Source organism: Megalobrama amblycephala, linkage group LG13 (genome assembly GCF_018812025.1).
Source record: "Megalobrama amblycephala isolate DHTTF-2021 linkage group LG13, ASM1881202v1, whole genome shotgun sequence".
Lineage (NCBI taxonomy): Eukaryota > Metazoa > Chordata > Actinopteri > Cypriniformes > Xenocyprididae > Megalobrama > Megalobrama amblycephala.
In genome coordinates, this window is record NC_063056.1 from 18,448,311 (window position 1) to 18,469,711 (window position 21,401).

Consider the following 21,401-nt stretch of genomic DNA (forward strand, 5'->3'; position numbering starts at 1 on the left):
GTGTTCCGAAGATAAACAAAAGTCCTATTGGTTTGGATGGAATGACATGGGTGAGGGTGAGTAAATAATGACAATTTTCATTTTTGGGTGAACTAACCATTTCATGTGACCTTCATATAACAAAAAGAAGGTGAAATTAACCCTTAAAACGACCCATAATTGAAGAAACCTTTGCTGTGTATTTAACAAACATTTTGCTTGCATTTGATCACACCTGTGAGCTACACTCTTGCCGTATGTGCGCATATGTGTGAGAGGCTATTCTAGAAAAGTGTTGGAATGAAACACTCACACTTCACTACTACAGCAGGATTAACATTGTAGAGAGTTGTCTTGAGTGAGACTGACTAATCAAGCGTGAACTGGCACAGTGTGTTAACACTTCTGAGAACCAAGAAAGCCAAATACATGCATACTCTCACCCTATAAAGGACAGAAAGCATTACCCTTTCATAAGCAAGCACATATCCCAGAGTGAGAGCAAGTATGAGCACTCAAGTGAACAACTCACAGAGACACACCACTGCTAATGCAAGACACTCACATTTTAATACACAGCACAGACAGGCAATGAAAATAAAGGACAAACTACTGTTTATATATTATGTCTGCTGAACAACAGACTCAAGTTACTCTAATACTCTAAGACTGTCTACTCCAATTAATATTTGTCAGAAATCGACAGTTACTTTGGAAATATTTTCATTAGAAGAACGAAAATAGAATAGAATCCTGAATAAAATCAGTGTATTTGAACAAATGGGTTGGGTGTTTGATTCAGTGACTCACTCATAAAGACAGTCACCTACTGACATAATGGTTTTACCTGCAGAAAGAGTGAAAATCCCCACTACTAATGCAAATTCGGGCACCTCAAATTAATGTTGCATAAGGAAAAATATCATGTTTTGGCCAACGTTAATTGTAATAAATAAACGGCATCAAATCCAAACATATAAAACAAAAGTGACACCTTGCCCAAACATCAAATTTATAAGATATCAACTTGCCCTAGGGATACAGTTCAACCAATTATACAGATGGCTCTTGTATAAATGAATGCAAATAAGTAGATTTAAAGGTGCCCTAGATTATGTTTTTAAAAGATGTAATATAAGTCTAAGGTGTCCCCTGAATGTGTCTGTGGTGTTTCAGCTCAAAATACACCATAGATTTTTTTTAATAAATTTTTTTAACTGCCTATTTTGGGGCATCATTATAAACACGCCGATTTTATGCTGCGGCCCCTTTAAATCCCGTGCTCTCCGCCCACAGAGCTCGTGCTTGCCTTGAACAGTGCCTTAACAAAGTTTACACAGCTAATATAACCCTCAAAATGGATCTTTACAAAGTATTCGTCATGTATGCGGCATGCATGCGTCGGATTATGTGAGTATTGTATACTGTTATATTGTTTACTTCTGATTTTGAATGAGTTTGATAGTGCTCCGTGGCTAACAGGTAATGCTACTCTGTTGGAGAGATTTATAAAGAATGAAGTTGTGTTTATGAATTATACAGACTGCAAGTGTTTAAAAATGAAAATAGCGACGGCTCTTGTCTCCGTGAATACAGTAAGAAACGATGGTAACTTTAACCACATTTAACAGTACATTAGCAACATGCTAACGAAACATTTAGAAAGACAGTTTACAAATATCACTAAAAATATCATGTAATCATGGATCATGTCAGTTATTATTGCTCCATCTGCCATTTTTCGCTATTGTTCTTGCTTGCTTACCTAGTCTGATGATTTGGTTGTGCACATCCAGACGTTAATACTGGCTGCCCTTGTCTAATGCCTTTTATAATGTTGGAAACGTGGGCTGGCATATGCAAATATTGGGGGCGTACACCCCGACTGTTACGTAACAGTCTGTGTTATGTTGAGATTCGCCTGTTCTTCGAAGGTCTTTTAAACAAATGAGATTTATATAAGAAGGAGGAAACAATGGAGTTTGAGACTCACTGTATGTCATTTCCATGTACTGAACTCTTGTTATTTAACTATGCCAAGATAAATTAAATTTTTCATTCGAGGGCACCTTTAAGAATTTGGAGGACAGAATTAACAAAAACCAACATACCAAACCACTGCTAGAAGAAAAAAAAAATTAATTGAGATTTTGACTCAAAACCTTTTTGTTACTAAGACAAAACCATTGTGAGAACTTCTCCATATGACAGCCAGCCTGGTGTGTGTTTCCCAAAGCCAACTATGGTTGCAAGTTCCATCGTTACCAATAGAATTTGTGACCATAGTCGGCTAACGATGCTTTTGGGAAACGCACCCCTTGTCTCCTCCTATAGGTCAGAAATTACTGCAACTTATCTCTTAACCCTCTCACACGCACAGTCTGTCACTATGTTTCTGTCTCTAGCTGCGTGTCTCTCTTTCAGTGCTCCTGTGCTTCAGCTTTTTAAACAAACATTGTCTCTCTCTCCCTCTCTCTCACATCAATAATGTAACTAAATGTATCTCTGTGTTTAAACTCTGACAGGGCCCTTCTGTCACTTTCCTGTTTAATAATAAACACAAAAAGAGGGGGACAGAGAAACAGAGTGAAGGGGACAGTGTGTGTGTGCAACACAGGAATGAGAATGATATGCCAGTGGAGTGCATTACTCTAGCACTTACTTACTTGGTTTGGCCCACGCAGCAGTTTTTGCTTCCATCAGTGTGCAAACAGCCCCATCTCTCTGCATCACAATGGACCCACTGAGTGCAGCCCGGCACTTCATACATGTCCATGCTCAGAGTTACGGGGCTACCTGAGAATCTATTTAGGAGTTTGGGTCATACACTTTTAATTATAGTTAGGGAACTCAGAACGAGTCAAATCGGGGGAAAACCCTGCATGAAACCATTTTAAACTGAGATTAAACACAGATTAGTAAGTAACGGACTAAAGCGTAAGCAGAGTTAAAGGATTAGTCCACTTTTAAATAAACTTTTCCTTATAATTTACTCACCCCCATGTCATCCAAGATGTCCATGTCTTTCTTTCTTCAGTCGAAAAGAAATTAAAGTTTTTGATTAAAGCATTCCAGGATTTTTTTTTCTTCCATATAGTGGACTTCAATGGGCACCAAACAGTTGAAGGTTAAAATTAGTTTCACTGTAGCTTCAAATTGTTCTACACGATCCCAGACGAGAAATAATGGTCTCATTTAGAGAAAAAATCACTCATTTTCTAAAAAAAAAAAAAAAAAAAAAATTATACATTTTAACCAGAAATGCTCATCTTGAACTAGCTCTCTTCTTCTTCTTCTTCTTCTCTATTTGAATTCCAGCAGTGTAGACACTGCTAAGCGTATTACTGCCCTCCACAGGTAAAGGTTTGAACTAATTGTCATATACTTTTGAACTAGCATATTGCATATAAAAATTAGTTCAAACTTTGACCTGTGGAGGGCAGTAAGATGTCTCGTCTGGGATCGTGTAGAACAATTTGAAGCTGCAGTGAAACTAATTTTGACCTTCAACTGTTTGGTGCCCATTGAAGTCCACTATATGGAAGAAAAAAAAATCCTGGAATGCTTTAATCAAAAACTTTAATTTCTTTTCGACTGAAGAAAGAAAGACATGAACATCTTGGATGACATGGGGGTGAGTAAATTATCAGGAAAAGTTTGTTTAAAAGTGGACTAATCCTTTAATCTTGTTGAAGCCACTGTTGAAAGAAATCAACTTTCTTTTTCTTCCTCAATATATTTCATCATGCATTTTTACAAGAAATATGGAAATATAGCCATCCCCAGTGTTGAATAGCATATTCGAATGAATAATTATTTGGTTTAAATCAAAATGAAAACATATCTGGCATGGTGTGAAAAAAAAAATTATCTTTTCTAAATATAATTAGAAGAAATCAGTGATGTAAAGTACTTGATTAAATGTAATTATTTACTGTACTTAAGTACATTGTATTTAAGTGTCAAACTGCCAATGTCATGTGATTTTAGTAAAATATGCTTCATTACATCATAGCCATTTCAAAATTTCTTGAAATTTCAATGGTTTGCCACTAGGGGGCGATGATCTCTGTGAACCAATGAACCAATGCCTATGTCTATTATAAAGACGCTATATTTATTTAATGGTATTAGATGATTTGCTAATTGTGTTTAATAGATTACACCTTCAATAAAACATTTGTAATTTGTTTGTAAAAGGTTTTATGCATGTTTGGGCTAAGTTTTCACTGCATTTACAATGTTCGAACCAGCAGGGGTCACCAGCATGTGGCATTTCGAGCATTTCGAAATTCTCAATTGATTCAAAGTTTCGAAAAGTTTTGTTTCTGCCATATCTTTCATCTACAGGGCAATGAAGGTACTATATTTTGTGTGTTTTGCCTTTACTCACCCAAACTAGTTAACAAGCTACTTTACATGAATGTGAGTTCATTGGCAGGTAGTTGCTTCATATATGAGATAATGAGGATGTGGCTGCATCCGCATTTGGCAAACGACCCTGTGTTTGTGTTCTGGAGAGTGTCAAAGGTTTCTATTTACATGTTTTACAGCGTTGAGCAATGTAGCTGTCACATTCATAGACTCTTATTTTGATATTCTGTTATGTTTCCCTTAGTTTCTGTTTCTCTGCTTTGTTTAGTTTCAGTATCCTTGGTTTCTGATTATGTCCCTGTTTGTTTCTGTGGTTACTTATAATTATCAACTGTATCTTATTTAGTTACTTATTATCCCCTGCATATATACTCCCTGTTCCGTTCATTCCTTTGTCAGTTATTGTCTTGTGTAATGTTGTTGCTCCTGCATTCATCAATAAAGACTGTTTGTAGTATCCCTAGTTTGTGCATGTTGCTTATCCTCTACAACAGTGACAAAAGCCAATCAATACATATCTGTTGATTTCTTGAATGCAGTCGCCAATCAGAGGTGTTTAAGTTACTCAGAATCCACTCATCGCTCAAAAAGCAGTTTTTGTGCAATGCCAAGTTCTGCATGCTCGCGAATCCTCTCATTATAACAACGTGTAGACACAATGTAAATAAAAGATTCATTGTGCAGTGTAGACAACCTCATTGATTATAATGGAAGTTAGTTAGATTGCAATGAACTGGGATGAACTGAACTGAGAACTGAACTTTGTAGTGAATTTAAAGAGAGGGCTCTTTGTGTGCATTCTAGGCTATATGTAATCCATTAAGAATTGGAATAAAAGTTTTGTTTTTCATGCTGCTCAGAGGACCAAAGGCCACACTCTGCAAAGTTTCTTGACATCCACATATACATGTGGGAATCACACTCGAAATTCTATTAAACAGTATTAAAGGGTTAGTTCACCCCCCAAAAAAGAAAAGAAATTCTGTCATGTCATTCCTCACCCGTAAGACCTTTGTTCATCTTCAGAACACAAATTAAGATATTTTTGATAAAATCTGAGAGGTATCTGACTCCTACAGGACAGCATTTTAACCACGATTTTCTAGGTCCGTAAAGGACCACACTAAAGACATCGTTAAAGTAGTCCATGTGACTACAGTGGTTCAACCTTAATGTTATGAAGTGATGAGAATACTTTTTGTGTGCAAAAAGACCTTTCTGGACCTCAAAAGGTGCAATGATGTTGCTGCCTATGTGTGGTTCAGAAACCCTCAGATTTCATCAAAAATATCTTAATTTATGTTCCGAAGATGAATGAAGGTCTTTCAGGTTTGTGATGACATTAGGGTTAGTAATTAATGACAGAAATTTCATTTTTGGGTGAACTAACCCCTTAGGCACTAATTACATTTACTCAAATACTTTACACCACTGTCACATTGCAGCACCATTGAAATGAGTTAGTGAATTTAAAATGTTGATTAAAAGTGGTGAAACAATTAAAATCATAGGCTTAGCCTTCCCCCGGCCATGGGTCAAAAATTAACGGGGTCCTTAGACTTAAATTAAACTAAATCTAGTAATAAAGTGAAAATGAAAATGAAATGAAAAGTGTCGACTGTGGCATTAAATATAGATATGCTCATGTTGCGTTATAAATTGTATGCGTTTTACAGCATTGCGCACTATAACCAATCACACATGATTCTGTTGAGCTTATAATGGCCAATCAGAGGCGTTCAGATTAGTGATTGCTGAAATGCGAGTTTTGTTCAGTGTTCTGAACTGAATTCTGCACTCAGTCTCATCATAAACTGATAAACATAAATAGATTTGGTGATTGTGCTCTTAAGAAGCTAATAAGTGTCTTAGTGAGAAGCTAAGAGAAGTGTCGAAACTAATATAAATAGGTTTTTCTATTTACAATCACAAACATATTTGATGATTTCTTGAACTCATTGGCCAAAATGCATTTTTGTCCAGTGCTGAGATCTTCACAGTCAAATCCTCTCGTTACAGTTCAATGTTGAAAAAAAAAAAGTATAGATATTATGTAGGCTAAATAAGATATTCATCGTACAGTCAGCTTAATCGATTAGCAGAACTTTGTGAGATTGCGATGAAATAAGACGAGTGATAGCTTAGTGATTATAAAGGGAGTGCTTTTATGTATGCTTTCTAAGCAACATATAATTAATTCAGAATTTGAAGATAACATATATTTTGCTGCATTAGTTAAGGCAACGGTTAGGCTACTTATTATTCGAACCGGCTGCCATGCCAAATCATGCATACAGTATGCTTGCCTGTTCAAATTATAGTGGTTTGTGAACATTACCACTTTATTAACAAGAGCATTTATGCTGGGATGTGTAGAAGGCTGATGGTGACGCATAGACTAACTATAATGACATTCTATTTAAATGTGTTTTTATGGAGGAATCGCATCTACCCTAGAGTTGGTTCACCCTCCGCCTATATGATTAAAATGAATGGTGACCACTTACATAACTCAAAACATACTCTTTCCCCTATCCATATAAATGAATTTTAACCTAAATTCTTGATGTAAAACAGCTCATGTTTATTTGTCAACTACCCATCGGAGAATAAATGTTGTCAGTGAAGAAGAGTGACAAGACTCACTTTTCTATTGCCAGTTAGACCCTGTGGAAAGGGGGGCATTTTTAGGACCTCTGTGGTATAGCCTACACTTGGGCATATAAAAATTTTGTTCCGGCCCTGTGAATTCAGTAACAGCCCTGACCCAGAATCATCCCTCCTTTCATTCCATGCTAACAGATGGAGAGGCCATCTGTAAATGACAATTTGGAGTTTCTGGAGACACTTTTAGATCCTTTTAGCACTTTTAGACCTGCTAATAATATAAACAAAGCCTTAAAAGTACCTTTAGAAGTCATAGTTGTATTGGATCCTGATTTCAGTTGTGACATATTTATAACTGGTTGGATCATATTGAATTTGCCTATTAAAGAATCACATTCACTCCCCACATAAACTAACAAACGGTGATGTATTTCAAGGTAAATTTCCAAATAACAATCCACAGTATATGTTAAAATACAGTCCACACACATTGTATTTGCCTTAGGTACATGTATAAAGGTACATATAAGAGAATTAGAATTATTATAAATCATCCTGTGTATAATGAGGTCAAAAGGACGAACTCCCTATGGAGAGACTGTTGAATACTTTGTGTGCTTGAATGTGTTGGAAAAGGAAAAAAATATACTAATATACAGCAAGGTCATCAGAAATTATTGTTTAGGATCAAAGTAGGCCTAAATATTATTTTAAAATCAAATATTAAACTCCCCCTGTAATCAATCATTTTATCCCTTAAAACTCATCTTTGATCATCAAAATTACATATTTAAACGTTTTATCCTGTGAAAAAAATCTTAATGCCTAAAAAGTAGCTTGAATGTAACTTTCCTCATTTAATATAGCTACACGGATCTATGAATATGATAATTAGCCCCGCCTCCACTCACTCGCACGAGCCCAGACGAGATCCATTTGGTCGACTTACTGAGGTAAACGCTGCACAATGGTATCGCTTTTTACAACGTCGGACACATAACGGTAATTAATATGATTAGCGTTTTGCTTGACTACATTATCAAACAACTAATAATGTGTTGCTAATGTTACATAAACCATGTTTACATTAATAAGTCAAGACAGCTGCCTTCTAACAATCAGTTTCCTTAAAAACGCTTTGAACAACTCAGAACATCAAGGCATATAGTTCATCATAATATTCATCATACACCCGTCATATTGTTAAATCTACCCGATTTTTCATATCAACAGAAAAATATACCGGGATAACCTTCTTTTGAGACTCCCTTGCGTGGTCAGTTAATGATATGCTAAAGCCTGCCGGCACATTGACGTGATTGGTTACAAGGTAGTTTGTGATGTCAGAAACAGCAGTGATTTCAAACTGCAGGTTTAAGATTGTCTTTGGTTACTTTTTAAAGAGAAAATACTCAGCAATGGTGTTGACTTATGAATTTGCACATGGTTTGTCTTAAAGCACGTTAAAAACAGCAGATATACATATGAACAACATTAAAAACTCGATTTTGTGTTGACTTTCAAATGTATTCATGAAGTGCATCTGGCCAACAATACTAAGTAACATGACTAGTTGTAAACAACAGTTGAAGCTTACTATCTTAACATATTTGGAATTAACTCTGGGTCAAATATTGTATTAGAAGCCATATTACCAGAGACGGATGAATAAAAAAAAATAAAAAAAATAAAAGGCCTTTGACATGAACAACAGAAGAAAAAGTACTGTTCATACGTTTTTAAAGGTGCCCTAGAATTAAATATTGAATTTATATTGGCATAGTTGAATAACAAGAGTTCAGTACATGGAAATGACATTCAGTGAGTCTCAAACTCCATTGTTTCCTCCTTCTTATATAAATCTCATTTGTTTAAAAGACCTCCGAAGAACAGGCGAATCTCAACATAACACTGACTGTTACGTAACAGTCGGGGTGTACGCCCCAAATATTTGCATATGCCAGCCCATGTTTCCAACATTATAAAAGGCATTACACAAGGGCAGCCAGTATTAACGTCTGGATGTGCACAACCAAATCATCAGACTAGGTAAGCAAGCAAGAACAACAGCGAAAAATGGCAGATGGAGCAATAATAACTGACATGATCCATGATATCATGATATTTTTAGTGATATTTGTAAATTGTCTTTCTAAATGTTTCGTTAGCATGTTGCTAATGTACTATTAAATGTGGTTAAAGTTACCATCGTTTCTTACTGTATTCACGGAGACAAGAGAGCCATCGCTATTTTCATTTTTAAACACTTGCAGTCTGTATAATTCATAAACACAACTTCATTCTTTATAAATCTCTCCAACAGTGTGTAATGTTAGCTCTAGCCACGCAGCATAGCCTCAAACTCATTCAGAATCAAATGTAAACATCCAAATAAATCCCATACTCACATGATCCGATGTATGCAAGCAGCATGCATGACGAACATCTTGTAAAGATCCATTTTGAGGGTTATATTAGCTGTGTGAACTTTGTTTATGCTGTTCAAGGCAAGCGCGAGCTCCGGGGGGAGGGGGAGCACGAGAATTAAAGGGGCCGCAACCTATATATCGGTGCATAGTTAATGATGCCCCAAAATAGGCAGTTAAAAAAATGAATTTAAAAAAATCTATGGTGTATTTTGAGCTGAAACTTCACAGACACATTCAGGGGACACCTTAGACTTATATTACATCTTTTAAAAAGAAGTTCTATGGCACCTTTAATGTTTTTGATAGAAGTCTCAAAAATTTAGTAAATTTAGTAAAATTGTGAAAAACAGTATTATCAGAGTAAAAAACTGTTTTCTTTGTTAATACATTTTATTCACAATAATAATAAATATAAGTATATTTTGCTATTCTAACTGTGCACAATTATACAGAGAGTTGCATTTCATTATTTTCCATTTAGTATCATTTTTCCCCATACTGTCCCTGATTAAAGATCTTTATCAACAACATCATGACAATTGTTACACTAATGGGGAAGTTTCCTTGTGGGTATCCTCTCACTTGACACTAATCAACTGACTAATTACAAACACCAAACTTAGTCAGTTAAAATAATTAAATTGTTCTGCAACATTCATTAAATGTGTTTGAAAGGATGCATGAAATGCCTGAGAGCAATTTACTAACTGCTGATTATCCGCTAAGTGGTCAAGAGTCAGTAAAACTAAACAAGCTAAATCAGCATGAATTTCAGCTGTTTTTAGGAAAATTGCATTTGGGAAAAATATAGACTTTTTTTTATTCTTTTTTTAAACCTTACAAAAAGCAGAAGAATCCAAAATAATGTGCATATTTAATTCATATAAAACCTTTTTGATAACAGTGATTATTCTTAAAGGCACCATGAATTAGTGATTCTTGTTTTTTTTTAATGGAATATTATAGTATTTATTATAAATGATTCTTCACACACATCATTATTTAAAAAAAAAACAATATGGAAGAAGACAATTGCAACTTCCGTTTCACGCTGTCCCGGTACTAATGTTTAACATCAAGGAATGCATAATCCTTTAAAGCACAACATTTCCAAACACACTGTTATAGAAGTGCCCTCTTTTCATGTTCACTGGGTAAAGCTCTCCCAAATCCCAGCCCTGCATGCTCCAAGGCATCACTGTCTTTAGTAGGAAGAGAAGCGATGGATAAGAACCAAATAGAGAGAGACAGACAAGAGGGAAATGATAGATTGGCAGAGAGATTTGTGGGGTCCCCATCTGTGAACATAATCTAAAAAAAAATCTGTTTATGCACAAGCTAGAGAGAGAGAGATGGAGGGGTGGATTTAGTGTAAGCCACAGAATAATATCAGTTTCGTGGTTTTAAGGGTGGATAGAGGTGGGAGGGGTGAGGCAGAATTAAAAACACTCTCATCCTCAGTATATGTGCCAGCTGTGTGTGTGTTTGTATGAGGTTTAAGCCTTCTGTGAGTTTGTTTTATATGACTGCGCTTGTTTTGTGTTTGCTCAGTTTGGTTTGTTCAATTTAAGAGACTTTAGGTTCTTTACACGAGAGTTTGACCCATTTCACGCTGCCCTAGAGGAGCCAGAGCTCAGCCGCCCCTCATCTGGAAAAATATGTGGTATTAAATAAACATGAAACATTTCACAAATAATTCATTTGTAAACAGTACGACTGATTCCAGATAAAAATTCACTCGCTTCTTTTATTCCTCTTTTCACTCTCTTTCTCTGTCGGTGATAAACGGTTTATTAGATGAATGTCAGGGCAAGCATGAGATGATGGGAAAGGACAGCTTAGATGCCGGATTCTGGTCATATCAACCTTTTCTGTATTAAGAATTTTGACATAAGTTAAGCCTGTGGCTCATTTTTCATATAAGATGTTGACAGACGCATTCCAGTTTCATGCACATTTTAGCAACGCATTCCTTGTGACAGTCTTGTATTTTCCTGCTGACAGTGCCCTTATTATGCTATTTTAAAGGTTCCTAATTTTGTTTTGTAGGTCTCCTACAATAGGTTTACAGGCATCCAAGGCCAAAAAAAAAAAAAAACAACCTCTAATTTTCTCATAATATACATTACACATCACCTAATTTCTCAGTCTGAAAACTGTTCGTTTGAAGATTCTGTCTCTCTAAAACATAGACTGCTCTTTCTGAAGAGCATTTTTGAAACCTAAAGCCGGCCGTTGCCATCTTGACAGCGTGTCACCGCTCATCACTCCCGGATAACAGAAAATGGGCAAAGAGGCAGGATGTGGTGACGTGACGGCAGCAGACAAACGGCTAGTGATGACAGCAGCGGCAATCCATCTGTCACTCAAGTGGCCGCGCCTTTAATTATGCCGAACTTTAAGGCTTAATATAATTTAAACGGATGAGTTATAAAAAAATTCACCCCCCCCAGAGTTGTCATTTGCCAAAACCGCAATTTGTACCAGGCTGTAAACATGTTTTTTTCTGCTGTAAAGTTGGGCGTTTTAACATGGGGCTCAATGAGATTCTGCTCTCTTTTGGAGCCTGTCCCTAGCAGCCAGTCAATGAATTGCAGTTTAAGTCACTTCCGTATTGACTTCAAGAGAAACGGGGTGAGGTTGCCGCTTGCTCTAAACCCATCCTGTCTGAGAGCCTACTGTGCTCTGATTGGTCAGACGGATCAGTCTGTTGTGATTGGTTGTCAGAAACTAAACACCTATTACCATATCTAGATTTCAGCTCCAGAGGCTTCTTCATTGCTTGATTCACACTGTAGCTATGTTTCCATCCACTTATTTTTATGCACATTTTGGAATCGCGTAAAAAAATTCTGGATGGAAATGCCAGGATGCGCATAAATTCTAAAAATGCGCATTAAAAACTTAGTTGAGTCGGATAATTTTTTTAATGTAATACAAAAACTACGATGGAAACACTTTTACTGAATAAATTCCTTGATATGCATCAAAAAAGTGTGACTTTGCGATGGGATGGCATAACTGGACCAACCAGCGGACAGATCTCATTGCACAGCATCTGAAATGCTGTTTTGGTCATTCTGAATGACCATTCTGAAAAGTCTGTCGTTAAAGTGGTTCGGTATAGTTCCCTCCCAGAAGTGCCTCACACAAATGCATTCCCAAACACCAGGCATCTGAATGCATGACAGCATTTATTACGTTTTGTCTGTGCAATCTGTTGTGCAAATAATTTATTATATATGAAAATTATTATTATTATATACAGTGGCTTCTACTGCAGCAACTTCCATTTTTCTTAGTGTAATTTAGCGCAAGCTTATCAGGAAGTGATGATTTTGTTCTCTTTGACTCACTGGATTGCTTTATTCGCAAATGTTTTATGCAATATTCCAAATTTACGGACAAGTTAGATTAGCAATTTTGGATGGAAACATAGCTAGTGATACAAAAGATGTCGTTTTCAGCAGTTCAAAATTGATTCTTTGATTGATTCAAACTTTGCAGACATTCACCAATTGCTTAATTACACAATGCAAGAAAGGTAATATTCAAAAAAGCATAATAGGGGCACTTCTATTATCAACTTCTATGCATCTTTTCAGTGTTAATCAGTTTTGGTCCTAACCAGCTGCAATAGAGAATTCATATATATAGATGGTTTCTATTTCTGTAATATAGGGTGGTGCTTGATTTTGTCCATCGGGATTTGATTGGATCGTTAGATGGTTGTGGTTTTGCTATTGCTGTGATCTCATATGAGTGACAGGTCATCCCGCCGGTGAACATGTCTTCAGAGAAGAGAAGCGATGTCACTGCAAGAGGGAGGGGAAGTTATGTTGATTGAAGATTACAAGGGAACGTGAAATGTAAAAATATAATGATGTGCACGGATAAATAATTTATAATAAATACTGCAATATAAAAAAAATAAGAATGAACAATTTTGATTTCATGGTGACTTCAGTGCTGCTATTAGTTAAATCCACTAATAAACTGTCTGTTCATCTGTCTGTCTCTCTCTCTAATTCATCTCAGTTATGCTGCTGGACACTACAGAGTCCACCGCTGAGCTAGGCTGGACAACATATCCTGACACAGGGGTAAGATTCATGCATTAGATTAGAAACCGCAATTTATATGAATCTGAAACAGACGGATCACATTTTTGATTGGATTGAATTTATTGTGTGCGTGTTATTTGTGTCTTTCTATGTTTTTATTGTTTCTGTGGGCCTGTGAGTTTGTACTTCTGTTTTAATCCCTCGTTTCTGAAAACATAGCGTATTTAACCTTCATTCCCTTAATTCCTTCGTCCTCTTCTGTGTGTATTTGCTGTCAGCTCGACTGTGATGTCTCTGTGGCCCTGGGCCGTGCAGAGAGTCTGACCTACTGAGAAGCATTGAACTCAGTCCTCTACTTCCTGTCCCAGCTTCTCTTGCCAGACCTCAGTTCCTCTCTCTCTCTCACTCTTTCTGTCTGTCACTTGGTCTGCATACATATCTTTGTTAATCTATCCATCTGTGCTTTTCTGAATTTCGCCCCCTCTCCTTCACTCATCTTCTCATTCTCTCAAGCTGTCCACCTCATCTTTTTTTCTTCCCGTTCAAGACCATTTCTTTCTTTCGTTCCCTTTTTAGTTCTCTAAACAAATGTTTTCATTCCTCCAGCAGTCCTTTCATGTTAAGTTTTTTGATGCTGTGTTTCTCTCCGTCTCCTCTTAGTCATTCTGTCTGTTTGATTTATTTTCTTCATCCTCTGTCTCGCTCTTTCTCAGCGTGGCAGTTGTTCGCCGCCTTTTTGTGATTCAGTAAGGGTGTGTGTGTCTGTGATTTCTGTATTGTGTATTTCTGGAGAGATTTGAGGTTTGTCTGGGATTTTCAGCTTAAATCACCTGAAGAAGCAGGGAAGGGCAGGGCATAAATCTGATCTAATCTGTCATTTTAACAAAAATGGCATCTTTAATTTTTTTCACAGATCTATGGAATTATTATCTCCGAGCCCCATATACATGCAATAGTTCTCCACACATTATATTTTTATATTCATTGTTTTTTACATGTTTTTTACATATTTTTTAAGTTCAATGATGTCTCTCTCTCTCTCTCTTTATATATATATAATTTTTAAATAAAAATGTCATTAAAAAAATTCAAAAGGGATCTCAGATGTCTGGACCCCATTATATATTTTAAAGTGACTGAAAATGTGGTTGTGCAGTATTCATGCCGCCTCAGGCTCATTTTTATTCTCCAACATTGTTCCTCTTTTCAGTGGGATGAGGTGAGCGTGTTGGATGACAAGGGGAGACTCATGCGTACCTTTGAAGTCTGCAATGTCAATCAGAACCCTCGTCTCCAAGACAACTGGTTGGCCACGCCCTTCCTGTACCGGCAGTCAGCTCCACGGATCTTTGTGACACTCCGTTTCTCGGTTCGTGACTGTGCCAGTTTACGCTCCCCCTCGCCGACATGCAGGGAGACACTGACACTGTACTACAAACAGGCTGACTCCCAGAGAGAGCTGGAGAGAACCTGGGCAGCTGAGGTGAGTGATGAGGGATTATCTCACTTCCGAGGCCCGAACCACAGATTCAAATGAGATTAAAGAAGGATTGAGAAATTTGTACTAAGCTCAAAGTACATGGGTCGATGACATTATTTATATATATATATATATATATATATATATATATATATATATATATATATATATATATATATATATATATATATATAATCGTGGTGTGACTAAAAAGCCACAATCTCCAACAAACACAAAAAAAAAACCTGAAACAAAAATTGATATTGTAGACAGGACCCCTGCAGACACTCATGTCTGTGTGTCAAAGTCAATAAACAAATTATCAGATAACTGACCTTTTATGACAACACAAAGTTAATTTATGTTGTAAAATGTCATGTTGCGCAACTCCCCAAAATGCAATGATATTTATGTGATTAAAAATACAGTAATATTGTGAAATATTATTACAATTTAACTGTTTTCTATTGTAATGTATTTTAAAGTTTTATTTATTCCAGTGATGGCAACAAAAAAGGTCAAAATTTAATTTAATAATGTTAGCATTTAATAATGTGAAAGTTACTGTTGAATTGAATGCATCCTTGCTGGATAAATTTAATTATTTTTTTTTTTTTAAATCTTACTGTCCCAAAGGTTAATGGTAGTGTAATACAACCCAAATTCCAGAAAAGTTGGGACTTTTTAAAAAATTTGAATAAAATGAAAACGAAAAGACTTTCAAATCACATGAGCCAATATTTTATTCACAATAGAACATAGATAACATAACAAATGTTTAAACTGAGAAATTTTACGCTTTACAAATGAGCTCATTTCAAATTTGATCCCTGCTGTAGGTCTCAAAAAAGTTGGCACGGGGGCAACAAATGGCTGAAAAAAGCAAGAAATTTGCTGGGAGAACATCTAGCAACTAATTAAGTTAATTGATATCAGGTCTGTAACATGATTAGATATAAAAAGAATGTCTTAGAGAGGCAGAGTCTCTCAGAAGTAAAGATGGGCAGAGCTGTGAAAGAGTGCATGAAAAGATTGTGGAATACTTCACAAGGTTCCTCAACGTCAAATTGCAAAGGCTTTGCAAATCTCATCTACAGTACATAACATCATCAAAAGATTCAGAGAAACTGGAGAAATCTCTGGGCGTAAGGGATAAGGTATTGGATGCCTGTGGTCTTCGGGCCCTCAGACGACACTGCATCACTCATCGCCATGATTGTGTCAATGACATTACTAAATGGGCCCAGGAATACTTCCAGAAACCATAGTCGGTAAAACACGATCCGCTGTGCCATCTGCAGATGCCAACTAAAGCTCTATCATGCAAAAAGGAAGCCGTATGTGAACATGGTCCAGAAGCGCCGTCGTGTCCTGTTGGCCAATGCTCATTTAAAATAGACTGTTTCATAGTGGAAAAGTGTTCTATGGGCAGACGAGTCCAAATTTGACATTCTTGTTGGAAATCATGGATGCCGTGTCCTCTGGGCTAAAGAGGAGGGAGACCTTCCAGCGTGGAAACTTTATCAGGCAGGAATGGGACCAAATTTCAACACGAAAACTCCAGAAACTCATTACCTTGATGCCCAGATACCTTCAATCTGTTTTGAAAAGAAGAGGAGATGCTACACCATGGTAAACATGCCCCCGTCCCAACTATTTTGAGACCTGTAGCAGGCATCAAATTTGAAATGAGCTAATTATTTTTCCAGAATTCAGGTTGTAATTAAAATTTGTATAAATAAATAAAAAATAAAATAAAATATTTTTTTCAGTTTTTAAATGATTAAATTTAAACCAGTCCTGAATATGGTAGAAATGGTAAATAATAATAATAATAATAATAATAAAATACATAAATACATTTTTTTTAAAATTAAAAAAAAAACCACATAAACCAACAACAATAGAAAAGGTAAAAGAACATGGCTCAGAAAAGAAATGTTCATGCATATTATGTTCTGAAGTGATGGAATAACTTGTGATTATTAGTGAGAAGTATTATCTCCCAAAATCATAGATCCCTACTCAAATTATAATGATTGTTATGGATGGAGATATCTTGAGATCATGTCTGTAGAACAACGTAAGTCTTACTTTCCAATTATCTCATTTCTGCAACATGGTATTAGCATCATAAAACTAACATGAGTGTGTTAGCCTGTTATCAAATGCTGGTTTGTTGGATACCTTGTCCTACACCCACACACAGACATCATATGAAGGATTTTGGCAGCATTCAGTCTTGTACCATTCTGTTTTGTTTGACTGACTAAGATGTACTTGGAACATTTGTTATGATGGAGCCTGAGGATCTATGGGATTCATTTTCAAAGAAAATAAGACCCTTGTGCTCTTTGAATGACTGTATATTGTGTGAACTACATTTCCCCAGATGCATCACTCAGAAGAAAAGACGAAAACTACATAGTACCTGACACATGCCTGCAGGCTTCCAATGAAAAATATATTAATGTAAAACATTAAAGCTAGAAGTGTATCTTTCATTGCTTAAGTAAAATCAAATACTAATTTGTTTTTTGTTTTTTTACGTTGTTCAATTATGTATATCAACATCTTTTGACCATATACCTTTAGACATTTAGAGTGGGTAGAGTGGCTGCAAAGAGATATACAACTCCTACAAGTGCAATTACCAGGTCATGTTTGTTGGAGGAAAGTACACAGAGTGGTTTTAAGACCGTTATGTGGATTCTCAAAGATATGTGTGGCTTATTACTCCTCAGGGGAGAAGATACTGTAGTGCTCAAAACAGTAAATAAAAGCTGTTGTTATTCCTCTGGGAATGTAATGTGCTCCATCTTTATGTAAATCAAATACTTACATTCTAGTTTTATTCTAGTTACATAAAGCTCTTCTTCTTTTTTGCCTTCTTGTAGTTAATCTTTTAAATGCAATGCTGCCGCACTAAAAATAGCTCCTTGAAGGAATAGTTCATCCCAAAACTGAAGCTCTGTCATTATTTAGTCACCCCCATGTTGCTCCAGACCCGTATACTGCTATTTATTCTGTAGAAGGCCAGAGTTTGCAGGTTCCAGGGATCTGATGGCATTTCGTTTGGAGATTTCACTACAATGGATAGCAGGCCACGGCAGCTGCGGGAAAGCAATAGATTGGCACATGTGTCCAAGATTGCGCTGTTGACTTCCACCACTGTTAACAGCTACAATAAACACTCCACAAGACATTAAAAATAACACATTCCAGTGCTGGATCGACACTCATTATAACGCACACGAACAATAGAAAAACTGTTCAACAATAGAGCTGCTTCGTCGTTATTAAATACATCCCTCCCTATTTCAAAAAGTACTGAGGACAAAATTGGCCTTGATAAAAAGTGATCAGGACAGGCCCTATCCACCCAAAAATAACACTTTAATATATTAAATACTTCTATATACAGCTATGTAGTATACACCAACCAGGCATAACATTATGACCTCCTTCCTAATATTGTGTTGGTCCCCCTTTTGCTGCCAAAACAGCCCTTACCCGTCAAGGCATGGACTCCACTAGACTCCTGAAGGTGTGCTGTGGTATCTGGCACCAAGATGTTAGCAGCAGATCCTTCAAGTCCTGTAAGTTGCGAGGTGGGGCCTCCATGGATCGGACTTGTTTGTTCAGCACATCCCACAGATGCTCGATTGGATTGAGTTCTAGGGAATTTGGAGGCCAAGTCAACACTTCAAACTCGTTGTTGTGCACCTCCAACCATTCCTGAACAATTTTTCTTTGTGGCATGGCGTATTATCCTGCTGAAAGAGGCCAAAGCCACCAGGGAATACTGTTTCCATGAAAGAGTGTACGTGGTCTGCAACAATGCTTAGGTAGGTGGTACGTATCATGGACACCCTGACTGGTCTGCGGCTATGCAGCCCCATATGCAACAAACTGCGATGCACTGTGTATTCTGACACCTTTCTATCAGAACCAGCATTAATTTCTTGAGCAATCTGAGCTACAGGAGCTCGTCTGTTGGACCAGATCACACGGGCCAGCCTTCGCTCCCCACATGCATCAATGAGCCTTGGCCGCCCATGACCCTGTCGCCAGTTCACCGCTGTGCCTTCTTTGGACCACTTTTGATAGATAATGACCACTGCAGACCAGGAACACTCCTCAAGAGCTGCAGTTTTGGAGATGCTCTGACCCGGTCGTCAAGCCATCACAATTTGGCCCTTGTCAAACTCACTCAAATCCTTCAAGTTTCAAGTTTGTTTTTTTTATAGCACCATTAAAACAGCAGCAGCTGACCAATGTGCTTTACAACATCAGATAAAATAAATGCAAGCAAAAACAATTAAATAATAATGTCACAAATAAAATGTATAAAATAATAGACAATCTGACCAACAAAATATCAAAAGAAAATCAAAACACCAACAGAATTCAAAATACAAAAATAAACCATCAAGGGACATTTATAATCCCAAATTTATAAAGCAAAGATTTAAAAATGTGTAATGTCAGAGCAGATCTAATATTATCTGGTAGCCTGTTCCAGAGTTTAGGGCCCGCGACAGCAAAAGCACGTTCTCCTCTTTGTTTTAGTCTAACTCTGGGGACAGCGAGCAATCTAAGACTACTAGATCGAAGAGCTCGGGAAGGATTATGTAAAGATAAAAGTTCAGATAAATATTAAGGAGCTGAATTATTTAGGGACTTAAAAACAAAAACTAGAATTTTAAACTACACCCGAAACTGCACAGGAAGCCAATGCAATGATGCTATCACAGGTGTAATGTGAGTGGATTTACGGAGGCCAAATAAAAATCTAACTGATGCATTTTGGACCAACTGGAGACGGGCCAAGGAAGTAGCGTTCATTCCACAATACAGTGAGTTACAGTAGTCTAAACGTGATGATATGAAAACATGAATTACTCTTTCAAAATCATGAAAAGAAAGAAAAGGCTTCAATTTGGAAAGAAGACGGACTGAATTCACTTGTTTGTCAAGCTTCAGCTCACTGTCAAGCAAGACGCCTAAGTTTTTAACAAGAGTTTTGGCTTGAGATGAGACATGATGATCATTAGCAAATTTTGTGGGAATGCCACTATGTGGGCCAAAGAACATAATTTCAGTTTTCTTTTTATTTAGATTGAGAACATTTGATGACATCCAGATTTTTACGTCCTATATACACTCCATCAGAGGGCCCAGGGAGATGTTACCTGAGCGTTTAAGGGGCAGATAAATTTGGGTGACATTGGCATAGCAATGAAAAGATACACCGTGTTTACGGAAAATAGAGCCCAAAGGGAGCATATATAAAGAAAATCCTTACGCTTGCCCATTTTTCCTGCTTCTAACACATCAACTTTGAGGACAAAATGCTCACTTGCTGCCTAATATACCTAGCCTGACTTCGTCATACTCATATTCTAGGCAGAATGTGAGTCTGATACTGCTCCATTGCACTTGAATTATGGGGCGTGTCTTAACCGAACCAGTAAAAAAAAAAAACTCTGAACTCAATTGGATAGACCTACAACCAATCAGAGCAACGCAGTAAGTGACGTATGTTGAACTTGTACTTAAACTTTTGCCGAATCCCGTTGGAAGGACGGCAAACACATCTTTCCCATCGACAAATGCCTTGATTGCGGTTCTTTGTTCGTCTTTTAAAATTAATGCGCTGTCGATTTCTTTTATTACAGACGTGATAGCGGAATCTAAACATCTTACTTCTCCAGCTGCAGTCATCGTTGGTGAAAACCTATTCAACCCAAGCGCTCTTTGATGACGTGGGTGGTTACGTAACCGCAGATAGCCTGTCCATCATCGATTAAAGCCCGCCCTGGCAATTTGATTGGCTCGGCCTTCTGGGAGCCGAGCATAATTACTCCACAATGGATCGGGTCCAGACCGAACTTCCCATCCAAAAGATGTTGTGGGCGGGGTTCGGGCTGGCACCCAGGCTATAATATACCCCACCCACTAACAGGTGTCACGATGAAGAGATAATCAGTGTTATTCAATTCACCTGTCAGCGGTCATCATGTTATGCCTGATCGGTGTATATACTATATACAACCGCTGTTTTTATGAACTCTAACTTTAAGTGCTAGAGGAGTGTGCACATTCTTCAAAATGTCTCCTTTTATGTTCAGTGGGAAAAAAAATCGCAGCATATTAGTTTGAAATGACATGAGAGTGCTTAAATAATGACAGAGTTTTAATTTTGGTGAACTCTCCCTGTTAACATGACTGACATATTATTAATTAGTTTGATAGCTCTCTCGCTCCTACACTGTTCCAGCCTTCCAGTGGAGAGACGAGAGAGGGCTGGGTAAAGATCGACACCATCGCAGCAGACAAGAGTTTCAGCCGTGTGGAGCCAAGTCTACCTCACCAGTACAAACCTGAAAACGCACGACGCATCAACGTCAAAACCCGCAGCTTTGCTCCTCTCACACGCAAAGGGTACGATGACTTCTTTGCCTT

At 37.2% G+C, this 21,401-nt stretch overlaps 1 protein-coding gene across 3 annotated transcripts in view; it reads left to right on the forward strand.

The window, feature by feature from the left end:
• The window catches only part of ephb6 (eph receptor B6), a 68,630-nt gene that overhangs the window by 9,773 nt on the left and 37,456 nt on the right, over positions 1 to 21,401 (forward strand). Inside the window, exons 1-4 of one of the 3 annotated variants that reach the window (XM_048153123.1) lie at positions 7,845 to 7,913; positions 13,428 to 13,492; positions 14,664 to 14,936; positions 21,217 to 21,380. In XM_048153123.1, the coding sequence (XP_048009080.1) occupies positions 13,430 to 13,492; positions 14,664 to 14,936; positions 21,217 to 21,380 (500 nt within the window). In that variant the 5' untranslated portion in view covers positions 7,845 to 7,913; positions 13,428 to 13,429. Of the gene's footprint in view, positions 1 to 7,844; positions 7,963 to 13,427; positions 13,493 to 14,663; positions 14,937 to 21,216; positions 21,381 to 21,401 lie in introns of those variants that run through there. The other 2 variants (XM_048153124.1, XM_048153122.1) reach the window with 2 other exon arrangements.